The sequence below is a fragment of the Miniopterus schreibersii genome (genome assembly GCF_964146895.1).
Source record: "Miniopterus schreibersii genome assembly, chromosome: 1".
NCBI classification, from domain to species: domain Eukaryota; kingdom Metazoa; phylum Chordata; class Mammalia; order Chiroptera; family Miniopteridae; genus Miniopterus; species Miniopterus schreibersii.
This window is the reverse complement of record NC_138101.1, coordinates 144,382,240-144,396,186: the sequence shown is the minus strand read 5'-3', so window position 1 is coordinate 144,396,186 and position 13,947 is coordinate 144,382,240. Positions and strand designations below refer to the sequence as shown.

General features: G+C 38.9%; 1 protein-coding gene across 1 annotated transcript in view; it reads right to left on the bottom strand.

Moving 5' to 3' along the window:
- The window catches only part of GANC (glucosidase alpha, neutral C), a 67,294-nt gene that overhangs the window by 12,727 nt on the left and 40,620 nt on the right, over positions 1–13,947 (bottom strand). The window contains exons 15-19 of the mRNA XM_081153657.1: positions 13,184–13,280; positions 9,121–9,222; positions 7,794–8,037; positions 6,354–6,418; positions 3,484–3,560 (exon numbers count right to left, since the gene is read on the bottom strand). Coding sequence (XP_081009783.1) covers positions 3,484–3,560; positions 6,354–6,418; positions 7,794–8,037; positions 9,121–9,222; positions 13,184–13,280 — 585 coding nt within the window. The remainder of the gene's footprint in view (positions 1–3,483; positions 3,561–6,353; positions 6,419–7,793; positions 8,038–9,120; positions 9,223–13,183; positions 13,281–13,947) is intronic.

The following is a 13,947-nucleotide window of genomic DNA, read 5'->3' as shown; positions in this document are numbered from 1 at the left end:
CCAGAAAGCTAAAATAAGTATAACTTAAAAAAATCTTGAGTAGAAGTTAGGAAGGTAACATACTTTTAAGATCCCAAAAGACTAACCTACTACTGTGACAGATTAATTTGACTAAAAGGCCACTCATTTGTCCATCCATCCATCCATCCATCCATCCATCCATCCATCCATCCATCCAAAAGTTACCAATTAAACAACCTACCATGTGCCTAACACTGTTAGGTACACATGACCGAACAGAAAAACGAAGTTTTTAACCTTATGGATTTTACAGTTCAGTTGACTTATAAGAACTTAATGCATCTATTAGTGAAAAAGATGATGAAGGAGAGAAGGAAACAATAAAAAAGGAAATCACACTGCAACCAAATGAAGCACAGATGAGGCAGGAGAAAAGGAAAGTGTCAGAAAAGGAAACAGATCTTGGAGAAAAACAAATGAAAACTTGAATTACTGCTATAGGATCATTTTTTTTACAAAGTACAGTTCAGGGAAGAGGTTCAAACTCTTATCTGGGGTTCCTGTCAAGGGGGTTTAGTGGCTGAAGCACCAAAAAAACCCCTACAAAGTAATTTGTTTGGATAAATCCTTAAGATACCACCAGAAGCAGCGTAAAAACAAAAACCTCTTTTTCTCTCTTCTAGTTCAGCATAATTTCTGGCAGCCACAGAGTCTCCTTCGCAAGTTCACCTCCTGGGATTATCACATCCTTTATATAGCTGGGCTGTTGCGTCTGTCACTGTCCTGCTGTGAATGTGAGAGAGCTGTGACTTGACTATGGTTAGCTACAGTGAACTCTTAATTCAGCCAGATCCACCCCACCTCATCATGAAGTATTCTCCTTGGCTGGATTCAATTTGCTAATGTTTTATCAAGTATTTCTGTGTCTGTATTTATGAGGGATATTGTCTTAGGTTTCTTTTCTTGTAATGTCTTTCTTTGGCGAATTCCAGTAGCTTTAGATAAAGAGCTGGGAGTGAAAGGTAAAAACACTGATTCAAACAAGATTTTGGGGTTACCTGTCTACCACTTGTAGAACTAATTAGAATGAGAGGTATATGGTATGTGTTCTGGTGCCATATACAACAATCTCCAACCTAGAAAGGGTATAACTGGTACAGGACACCATGTAGACCAGACCTAGATCTCAGTCACCAAGCTCCTTATCCAGCAAGTATTTAATGAAGGCCTACTATGTGCCAGGTACCCATCTAGGTGCTGGGGATGCAGCAGTGAACATAACAGATAAAAATCGGCCTTCAAAAAGCTAACATTCTAATGGGAGAGACAGATAATAAACAAAACATCTCAGCAAATATACAGAATGTTAGAAGGTGGCACCGTTCTGTGGAGAAAAAGAAAGGTTGAAAGAGGGCAGGACTGAGGCAGTATAAGGGTGTGTGTGTTATAATCTTAAAGAGGTGGTCAGAGAAGGCCTTGCTGAGGAGATATTCAAGAAAAGCCTTGAAGGAGAGGGAATGGGTCACACAGACATATGGGGAAAATGACAGTGAGGGACCTTAGATATTCCCCTTGCACCCTGTGATGTGGTACTAGCTAACCAGAGAGGCAAACACCTGGCAAGGAATGGCTTGACTCTTCTGCCCAGGCTTTGGGAGCATGTAAGCAAGAGAAACAATTAGAGAAGGCTCTGGGAAATTGTGTTGAGGGAGTATATTACTTAGTCACAACAATGTGCCTGTAATGGTGACAGGTCATTCATAAAAGTTTGTGGCTAATCAGAAAGGGGGCTGGTTCCTCTTAGTGGGAGTCTATGCTTTGTTAGAACCAAGTTGAGATACTCTTGGAAGAAATGCTTTGCAGGACAATTTATTTAGCTCTTGTATTTGACCTTTTTTTCAAGTTTCTTTTTGGCAAGGGAAGCTTTTTAAAGAGCCTTAAGCTTCAGAACTGCAAATTAATGGAGAAACCAAGGGCAAGGACCATAATTCTTGAACATTCTGGAGAAAAGCCTGATCACTTCCTAATCCCTGGAAGAAGTGAGTATTACCCTCTGTGGTAACAGATTTGACTAAGGTAAGGATCTTGAAATAAGGAGATTATCTGGGATTATCCAGATGGGCCCTAAATGTCATCGTAAGCATCCTTATAAGAGAGAGAAGGAAGAGGAGACACAGACATACAGAAGAGCAGGCACTGTGAAGATGGAGGCATAGATTGAAGTAATGCAACTACAAGCCAAGGGATGCCAAGGATTGTGGGAGCCACCAGAAACTGAAGAGAGCCATGGAACAGATCCTTCCTCAGAGCCTCCAGAAGGAACCAACCCTGCCAACACCTTCATTTTGGACTTAAGCTTCCAGTATTGTGAGAGAATACATTTTTGTCATTTTAAACCACCACGTTTGTGGTAATTTGTTATATAGCAGCCTCAAGAAACCAATACAAAAGATCAATATATAGGGAGTATACATTAAGCCATTTTATTCAACCTTAAAAAAAAAAAAAAAGGAACAAATGCAGCAACCAAACATGTAAAGCTTGATGGAGGGAGAACACTGGCACTGGTTTCCTGGTGTTGCCATGACAGCGCTTGACAGTACTGAGCAGTGAGCATGGCTGTTCAGCTACCTCATCACTTGCCTTGACAGTCCAACACTATCTTGCCATGATGGTCCCATGTTAGTTCAGTATCCTTCATGCTTCCTTCCCCTGTCGGCTAAAGCCTGTGGCAATGCTCTAGTGCTCAAGGACCCTCTCCAGGATCTGTCTCCTTCCTGCTCTCCATTCCATACACTCTTTCCGTGGCCTGATGCCCTGAGTTTCTGCCCTGTCTCTTCTCCTAGCCCCTTCGGATATATCCTTGGTCTGTCTCTGGAGACTGTTGCTCTTATCACCCATGACTGGCTCTCTGCTCTGCAGTCCTTTGGCTTATTCCCACCTCTGCTCCATTCCCTGCCTGGGTTCAGTGCCCTGGGCTCCAAGAGGATGATATTTTATACAATGGCAATAATCAATGACAATAACCAATACAAGAGTAGAAGGCTGCAGGGGCAGAGAGGGAAGTCACTGTTGTTATTTTTTATCCACCTTGGTGAATGTCTGGAGATCAGCTTTTGGTGCCAAAACTCAGGATTCAGATAGAGTCAGAAAAGAGCAAAGTCTTTTTATACTTGTTTTCCCCAAGAATTTGATACCTCTTAGTAGACTAAAAATTTATTCCGACCTAAAACCTCAATGTGTTTATAAGGAGTCACTTACGCAAGTCAAAGTGTAAAGATAAAGAACCATTTTGATCCTCCCTGCTATCATCATCTATTCATCTTTCTCCCCACTGTTCCATTAAGTTTCTTGACCTCTGAAGACAGTGGTCATGGCTTACAAGAATCTGTAGTTGCTATATAGTCATTTGGGCTGTCTTCACAACTGCATGATGAAGAAATCTATTTCCTAACAGGCTAATTCATCTGAATGAGGGATGAGATATGAGACATAGAATATGTGACTGTTATTTACTCTTACCTCATTTGATCCAGGGAGAAACACATCAACCACAGTAGCTTTTGGCTCTGTAACTGGATGAACCAATAAAGCACTTCCTGAAAAATGGAGAAGAAATAAAGTTGAATACTAGTATAAGAGGTCTGAAAACATCCTTTCCTTTTAATTGAGTGCTTTTGTAATTTTAAGGACCACTAGACTGTGAACTTCTTAAAGGTAGAGACCTTGGTGAGTTGAACCAATGGTTCATCAGAGAGATGCATTGCTAGAAAAAGGACAGGTGCTCACAGAGTTGACTGTATGATTGCTTATCACTAATCCATTTACAGTATATTGAGGTTCTAGGGAGGGACCCACAGTCTCTTTTTGTGTGGTAAGCAGTTAGAAAGATGGCAGAGCAAGGATGATGGGCCAGGTACAGAAGGTGACCAGGGCAAAAGCCCCAGGTGCCTAGCAATGGGCAAAATTGGGAAAACGAAGGTGACCTTTCCTCCCCTAGCATATCACTGCTCATGTGGTTTAAAACCCCTGACTTTTCACATTGCTGGTCATGAGGTTTGGATCCTCCCCTGAGCTTTCCTTCCTTGGCATATCACTAGTTATGTGGTTTTAGACCCCCTTAGAGGAAGAACAAGAGTACAGGAGAATAACCTTATATAACTCCCATACAAGCCCTTGTATGACCACTCCCTTAAGCACTGGGCCCTCAGAACAATGAAGTTCAGACCCACATCAAATAATCGTAGGAACAAAGCCTTGGGTCTGTTGACCACAGGGACAGTGTTTTGGTCAAACTAGAGGTGACATTTAGGCCTCCATTGTGCTTCAGCTCCAGGCCAGATGCAATGACTAATGACCCCCTCTCCCAGCGCTGACCAATCAGTGGAAACCATGACCCTGAAAGCCAATGAATATTCTATTCAGATCTTCTCCTGAGACCTCCCTGAAATTCCCCACCTTTAGAAAACAGATAAGCCCCCTCAAGATAAAGGAAGCCAGCCTGGGCTCCCTCTTGGAGCCCACACCTTTCTTCCCCCTTTCTTTCTCAGGTATGTATCTTTGTTCTCTTTCTCCTAAGCTCTAAGGGTCCCGTTAAAACTTACAACCAGGGGAGCAGTGGGCAGTGGCAGCTTATCCTGGGGTAACTCCCTGAACCTCTTTCCAAGGCCCCCTTTTCTCTGACTTTTAAGTGAGCCAACAGCAGCCTTGCTTTGGCTCACTTCTGTCACTGTGATTTTTACTTCTCAGTGAGTCCACACAGCCCAGCATGGCTTACTTCTTTCCTATAATGTTTCTAGAGAGCCAAAGGAGAGCACTGCCTAGGTTCTCTCCTGTTGCTTCTTCTATCCTAAGCCCTTCCTTTGTTTCACTGTCCTCAGCTTTAATAAATACTCTCTCAAAATCACCTGGACTGACATTGTGAAATCTTTTCTGCACAAAGTCAAGAACCCATACACTAAAGGCTGGCCCAAGGCAGACCTGCTCTGGGCCCAGTCCATTTCTGGTGACATAACTGCAAGTGTGTCAATAGTCTGAAAGCACCATTGCACTCTCCAAGTGCTTCATTATTTGCTATAAAGTGATGTTGGTAATGGTGAGCCTACAACTGTTACCCAGAAGTGTGGTCAGTGTGGACACTCAGATCTTCTTCCTTGGGCAATTATCATTGGGAAGGCTAAAAGTCTCCTAAACACAATCTGAATTATTAATTTTGTTTTGGCCATGGTACTACATGTGTGTAAAATTCACCCATTTATGAATTCAGTCTTTAATTTAACAAATATTTATAGAGTGACTACTGAGTACCAGGCACTGTGCTAAGCTCTGGGGATATAGTGGCAAATAAGGCTGACATGGTTCCTGCCCTCATCGAGTTTACAGTCAATGAAGACAGATATTAAATAAATAATTACAAATAAATTAGAGTTAAGATGAATACCAAAAAGGCTAAGTACAAAATAAAATAAATGTTATGTAATGGGAGGGACTGACTTGGACTTAAGTAGGTGGAATTAGGTATTAGGAGGCAGTTTTGGTCAGGAAAACATTCTCCAAGAAAGTAGCTATTTCAACTGTGACCTAAGGATGAGCAGAGACCTAAAGAGCAAGGTATTTTACATTTTGGGGTTTCCACTCTCTAGAGTTCCACCTTTTGGGCAACTCCGTCGAGCCTGGCTTTTTGAGCCCTATTGCCAAGACGACAGACTTCCATGCTCTGGATTTGGTGGCTAACCCTTGTTAAAGAAGAGGCCACCTTCCCCGCCCCCTACCCAACTAATCCTATTTTGCATGTGGGGTGTCTTTACTACAACCATCAGGTCTACTTTTTTCTACTTGTCTTCCCTTTTTTTGGTTAATCCTCATCAGAGGATATTTTTTCCATTGATTTTCAGAGAGAGTGGAAGGGAAGGAAGAAGGGGGGAGAGAAAAGAGAGAGAAAGACATACATCGATGTGAGAGATACACATTGATTGGTTGCCTCCTGCACTTGCCCTTGACTAGGCCAGGGATTGAACTGCAATTCAGGTATGTGCCCTTGACTGGGAATCGAACCTGAGACCCTCTGGTGTGAGGGCCTAGCTCTAATTACTGAGTAACACCGGCCAGGGCTCTACTCCCCTTCCCTTTAATGGTATAACAAGACTTAGGAGTGGACCCAGAACAAGAATACCAATTGCATTCGCAAATATAATGGATTTATTTAAAGTTAATATGATAAGAGCTAATAGCTATGATCTTACTAATGCACTACTCATCTTGGAGATGAAATCTCTTATTTTTTTGGCTCTTTTGAAATTAGGGATTTTTTTTTACTGCTCTTACACTAGAAAATATAACAATAACATAATTACAGTATTTATTATAAATATAATTAATCAAGAAATGCTTACCCAGCATGTATTCATCTTCCACACCAAAAGTCTCTAATTCATCAGGGAACTCTACCCACAGAGGCCTGGGGTAAGGAAAAAAAATTCTTACTTCAACATCGTTAGATGTTTTATTATAATTCAATCACTTATACTTTCAGTTTTGTAACTATTCAGATGAAACTGGAAAAAGCCAAAGACCCAAGACTCTTCTTATGATTCAAGATTTTATGAACAATTGTTATGATTACTTACATTTTTCTTAAGTGAAAGAGCTATCAATTAGCTTAAATGTCACAATGAGAGACTGAGAATTCTGGTACCTGCAATTTTTCCTTCTGATTGTTGAACAATAAATAAATATTACTTTGACAGGCAGAATCAGAGTTTTGTGCAAGTACAAATGCCTAACACGTTTGGTATAAAACAAATTAAATGTTTGTAAAACCATTTTATAATGTTCCGTTTTTTTTCATGCTGTCACTGCCTTTCATGCATCCTTAATTATTACCTATTTAAATAAAAAGAACTGTTTTTTCTTGTTTTCAAGCTGGCAACATTTTTGGAGTTTTGAGAGACTGTTGTGTAGTTTTTGTTCTATTGTTATTGTACACAATTATCTAAAGGGCATTTGGGCTTATAAAGAAAACTTTCAATATCTATGTATCTGAATATTAATGATTCTAATATTTTTCAATTTCATGAGGAAAAGATATTTTTTAATAAGAGACTTGGTTTTAGTTTATTCACTAGCCTTTGTAACAATGTATTCCCTTTCCTACTGAAAATGGTAACTCAGCAGTGGTCTCTAAAACTGGCTGATGTCTAAAATCACCAGGGAAAGTTCTAACAAATATAGATCCCTGGGACCTTCCCAAAGAGATTCCTAGTAGGTCTGGCGGTGTGGCCTTGGAATCTGCATTTTAGAAAAGCTCCCAGGTGATTTTTATCTGAGCCAGTTTAGGAAGGCGGGTCCAGAAGTCTTGGGGTACTGTGTGCGTCCCTGTGTGATTCCTCCTCTAACCTAGATGGTCGGTTTTTCATATCTGCCTTCCAAATACAATCAGGATATAATTTATATACCAGGAAAAATGTTCACCTCAAACTTGGAACAGTTTAGCCCCAAGGGTAAGACAGAGCCTAAGACTGGCATAATAAATTGCTCTTCATGAGAGGATGCTTTTGGGTTAAATATTGAATGAATTCAGTTAAAAAGTAATTTCATTTCTCTTTGAAAAAGCTCTACTTCTGTCTCATATCAAATATTAACACTTGAATCACAAGGCAGCAAAAGATTTCTTTAGTTATCTTCTGCTATCTCCATTGCCAGCACCCTGCTCTCGGTGCTCAATAAGCTGAGTGACCCTTGACTAAACACATGGCAATCGCTGTGTAATTACTCCTTTCCCTATTGGGTGGTTAGACTATTTGCGGGGCCTCTGACAGGTGAAGCCGATTTACCTCATGACGGGCTCAGAAGTCACATGCACGCGGTAGAACAGCAAGTACCAGTAGGGCAGGAGGGCGTAACGCTCTCTGACGGCTTCTCTGATGAGCCGGGTGTGCTCCTTCCCAAAGAGCCAGGGCTCCCGTCGCTTGCTGTTTATGGTGGAGTGGCCACGAAAGAAGGGCTGGTAGGCTCCGGCCTGGTACCAACGTACTAGCAGCTCTGCCTCTGGATCCCCGATGAAGCCGCCGACATCAGCTGATTCGTTAGTCAAAGAAAGGCTTGTGAGGCAACCAGGCTTCTAACAAACGATGCACGCAAGTAAAACAAGGCCTTGAAGACTGACAGGAGAAGCGTGCTGTGTGCGCACTCAAAATGACAGGATAAAACGGTGGCCTCAAATTAGGGAGCACATAGTGAAAAAGAGCCTGTTTGGGGATCTGACAGTACGCCCTTTTTATGTTCTATTCTTGTCAAGGTCAGAGGCTTTGCTGCAAGGTAAACTTTCAGGTATGTTCCTGAACCCAGGTAACCCAGAAATTGCAAAATGTCTGTGTGATTCAATAAGTCTGTATTTAGGGCTGTGGAGGGTTGGCAATTGATTTCCTTTGAAAGCAACAGCTAAAGCAAGATAAAAATTACAGAAATAACTAAAGAGAAACAGAAATGAGAATTAGAGGTTTAAGTAGAATTTCATGTTTAGTGCTTAAACAGGATACATATTCCTTGTATGCGGACCAATACCATAAAAACACACCTATCAAAAAGTGATATTAGTCACTTCTATTCCTAGAGAAAACAAGGAGCAGCTGGAACTGTAACCATGCTGAGTACCTTCCATATTGAGATCTCTCATCTGCAAAGAATTATTAGGATTTGTGAAGGCAGCACATTAGAGAATTTTATTTTAACTAAATTTATCCTTCCCAAGAGCATATCTTTTTTTTTTAACAGTAAAAATATGTCACAGAATTTTAAACTTGCTGAGTAAAAAGAATTTCTATAAGGTAGATTTCTGATTTTCAAAATTCTTTGTAGTTCTTTCAATTTTTCTTTCAAGAAGAAAAGGCATGTTTTAGGAAGAGAAACTCAGTTACCGAAAGTGGCTAAGGAGGAAGCAGCAGGAGAATGAGGGAAAGCGCACTCTGGCTCCCTTTCTGACTGACTTCATGTCCGCAATTCAGATAAGTCACAAACAGCTTTGAAGCCACCCTTCACTTTCCTCACTTCCTCTTTCCCACATTTATCCCAAAACAGCCAACGAAAAGGGATTGGAGACCAGGCTTGGCGGAAACACCCTTTCTATTTCCTCTCACGTCAAGCCTGAGGACATCATCTTACCTCCACAAAAAGAGATCCCGGTGATGCTGAGAGTGAGTAACATAGGCACAGAAATCTTCAGGTAACTCCATTTCGCTCTGTTGTCGCCTGTCCACACAGCGCCTTTGGACACCAGGAACAAGGTATTTAAAAAATCACACATCAGTCCATCATACTTAGGTTCCTTATTTGTAACAGACAAATTAATATAAAAGAAAACATATCTTCCTTACCTTAAAATATACAGATTCTGGGTTTCCACAATGAAACTATAATTTATTTTCTAATGTAACAACGTTATTAAAAACCACAAAACAATCTGTGAAAATATTCTGAAATCACACTTATCTTTGAAGTCTACGGAAGTCTGATTTTAGGAGGAACATTTAAAAAAAATCAACCTCACTAAGATATAATTTACATACAATAAATGTACCTATTTTAAGAGTCTGATGAATTTTTAAAATGTGTACACCATGTAACCACCACCACAAGCAGGGTACAGGACATTTCCGTAACAGAAGTTCACATCTTGTAGTCAGTAAACCCCCATCTTAACCAACCATTGATTTGATTTCTATGACTATACATTAGTCTTTTCTATAATTTCATATAAATGGAAACATAATATATACTCTTTTGTGTTCTAGCTTTTTTCTGTCAGAATAATGTTGTAGTTTACTGCTTTTTATTTGCCGAGTAGTATTCCATAGTAAGGATATATTGCAAATTGTTTATCCATTCACCTATTGATGGATATTTGAATTCATTCCAAGTTTGGGCTATTATGAATGAAGTTGCTTTAAATATTTGTGTACAAATCTTTTTGTGACGTATGTTTTCATTTCTCTTGGGTAAATACCTGGGAGGGGAATTGCTGGGTCCATGCTCAGTGTGTACTGAAGAATTTAAGAAAAATTCTAAATTGCTTAGCAAAGTGGTTGCACCATTTTACATTCACAGTAGATGAGAGATTCAGTTGCTCTACATCCTTTGTCAACACTTGGTAGTGTCAGTCTTTTTAATTCAAGTCACAGTAATGGGTTTGTAATGATGTCTCTCTGTGGTTTTGATTTATAGTTCCCTAATGACTAATGATATTAAGCATCTTTTCTTGTGTTTATTGATCATTCATGTCTTCTTTTGCATAGTATCCAAATCTTTTGCTCATTTTTACAAGTAGATTGTCTTGCCCCCAGTGTGGCTCAGTGATTGAGCATCGACCTATGAATGAGGAAATCGAGGTTCAATTCCAGTCAGGGCACATGTCTGGGTTTCGAGAGTGATCCCCAGTGGGGGGCCTGCAGGAGGCAGCTGATCAATAACGACTCTCATCATTGATGTTTCTTTCTCTCTCTCTCCCTCTCTCTTCCTCTCTCTGAAATCAATAAAGACATAGTTTAAAAAAAAAGTAGATTGTCTTTTTATTATTTCGTTATGAAAGTTCTTGCTCGGCCGGGCGTGGCTCAGCGGTTGAGTGTCAACCTAGGATCCAGGCAATCGGGGTTCGATTCCCGGTCAGGGCACATGCCCGGGTTGAGGGCTTGATCCCCAGTTGAGGGCGTGCAGGAGGCAGCCGATCAATGACTCTCTCATCATTGATGTTTCTTTCTATCTCTCTCCCTCTCCTTTCCTCTCTCTGAAATCAATAAAGACATATTTTTAAAAAAAGTTCTTTATATATGCTGAATACAAATCCTTTGACAGAGATGTATACTGAAAATAATTTCTTTCAGTCTGTGGCTTGACTTTTCATTATCTTAACAATATCTTTGAGAGGGTAGAAGTTTCTAATTTTGATGAAGCTCGATTTATAAATTTTTTCTTTTAAAGTTCATGCTTTTTGTGTTCTATCCAAGTAATCTTTGCCTATCTCAAAGTCACAAAGATTTACTCCTGTTTCCTTCTAGAAGTTTTTGATTTGTTTGTTTTAGCTTTTATAATTTAGGTCTATATTTCATTTTGAGTTACTTTTTGTGTATGGTATAAGGTAAGGGTTGAGTTTCTTCTTGCCCACCCCCCATGATATCCAGTTGTTCCAAAACCATTTATTGAAAAAACCCCCAAACCCACAAACAAACCTCTTTTCTCCATTGACTTGCCTTGGTGACTATGTTGCAAATTAATTGATCATATATATGTGGGACTCTATCTGGATTCTCTATTTTATTCCATTGAACTATATGCCTACTCCCCTGCCCCCAACCAAAGCCCTCTATAATGTGAGAAGAGTGGTACAGACCATATAGGGGAGACATAATAACAACAGTAGCAACAACAGTTAACATTTATCAAGCCCTTACTAAGCTTCTTTGCTTATATTATCCCACTTAATCATCGCAACAAACCTACCAGGTAAACACTATTATTAGCTCCATTTTACAGATGAGGGAAATATGGCAAACAGTGGGTATTATAATCTACCCAGAGTTAGAGAGATACTAAGTGGTAAAGGCAGGATTTGAGCCCAGGCAATCTGACTTTAAAGCCAGTGTTCTTATTCACTGTATAGTTGATAAGAGTTTGTGAAGATAGATTATATACCACTATAGAGATCCATACAAGAAAACAACCTTATTTTACTATATCTAGATAATTCCTGAAGCATTTCTGTCTGTGTTCTACCAAAATAGCTTTTGTGGCTATTTTTGTTTTACTCTTCCATAGAAATTTTAGGTTGTACTATGCCAGCAATATATATATATATGTGTGTATATATATGTATTTTTCCCCCCAAGGGAATGTTGTTATTAAATAATACTCTAATAATGTCTCTTTGACTTCAAATAAAATATGTATTTATTTATATAAAGATTTTGAAATCTAAATGATGCCATTCCCATCAAGAAAGAAAAGTTCATGTAAACATGCAGATGTTTTCATGTCTCATATGGTTTTTTAGTCAGAAGCTTTCTCTGGCTACTGGTCTCAGCATATGATAGCACAATAGTGTTCTCTGTAATGCCTCACTCACTGCTACTCTTTGAGGCAAAGATGATAGCTTCACACAAAGTACTGAAAGCTAGGCACTGGGCCAACAAAGATTACTCAGTATGCATAGTTTTTGTTATCTTGACTGCCGCTCATAAATTTTTTCTTTAAAAATACTTTATTTTTTTAGTGATTAAAAATGATGCTTGTAGAGAATTGGGAAAAGAGAGATAGGTAAAAAGAAAATTAAAATCACTTATAATCACCATGGTACTATACTTCTTTAGATTAATATATAGTAATCTATATTATATGTTACATACTATATATACACACACACAAAATAGGAATAATATATAAACATTTAGGCATTCTTGTTTTTTTCATTTATCATGATGTCAAACATTTTCTCATGCAATTAAGGCTATTTTAAATAGCTTTATAACAGTCTAACATATATATATATATGCCATAGTTCTATAACTATTCCCTCACATATTTGGATTTTCCTTTTTTGTTTCAAGAACTAATACTGTGGTGAGCATCTCTGTACATGGGTCTTTGCTTGAGATGACAATATTTTGGCCTTTTCTTGAGTACCATAGGGGCTGGTCTGCAGGGGTGGAGTAGGAGACCTAGTAATGTCTATAGTACAGTAAAGGCTGGATTCTTCAAACTAGGACCTAAGCTCCCAGTTATTTATGCAAGGCCAGGGGACTTAAAATAGCCTTCCTGCCACAGGGTGGTTAAGTTGAACTAGATCTTCATTAGCTAGTAAACTGGATCCAGTTATAGATGACCCTGACTGCAAGCAACAGCCAGATCTATTTTAAGCCATATTGCTAAGTGGAACAGGTGGTTGAAGGAATGTGTTAGAAGTATATTTTCCCTGTTTTTGAAAAATCAAAGAGACAGGATCAGAGATGACCATCCCAGGAAACTGAGATACTCTGGTCATTCACCCAACAATTAAGGGGTCATTTCTTCAGTGGGAAATGAGTAACTAAACTTTATTAAAATTGGTTTACTCCGCTATAGGACAATATACATACTTTAGCGCACATCTAAGGCCCAATGGCTACTGAAAAGGAAGGCATTAGTAGCTCTATAAAGACTTGTGTTTTTAAGTTTGGTCATATGAGCCATTCCTTACCATAGTTTTGTGATCCAGCAAAGAAAGAACGTGTAAGAACAAAGGGTCTCTCCTTTCCCTTAGATCGTTGTATCAGTCCTTCTGCAGTAGCCTTTTGCTATAAAGTCAAAGGAGAAAAATTTCAAACAGATGACTGGATTAGGACATTGTGTAGATATCCCCAATAAACTACTTATTTACAATGCGAAAAGTAAATAATAGGTAGGAATGGAAAGCGGAAAATATTTTTAAAAATCCATCAAGCAATTTTTACAATGTAATTACTCTAAATTCCCTTATTAAAAGAATGGAAAATTTATTTGACTAAAATAGCAATGAAATAATAGTAAATAACAAGCTAGCATTTATTTGGTGTCTACTATTATTAGGCATTTTATAAGATTTTCTCTTCCAAGCTATACAACAACCTCTGAGATAGTTTTTATTAATGAAAAAAACTAAGATTCAGTGAGGTTAAGTGACTGGCCCTGGCCTACATAAGGAAATTCTCTAAAGTAGTTTGCAATTATAGCAAGAGGTTGTTAGAGAAGTAAACACATTCTATCTGAAAACCATGTTATATCTAGCCAGTAGCTCCCACTGGAAAATACCAGTTGGTGGGAGAGCCATAAAAAGTTACATTCTGAAAATAACAAAGAATCACTGATATAAATTAGGGCCAGTGACTACCAAGTCTTTTAGATGTGATTAGCCAATAGAAGACAATTCTACCACTTTCTATTGAGAAAGCTAAGTACTTAAGGAAGGCTTTCTATATTGAAAAA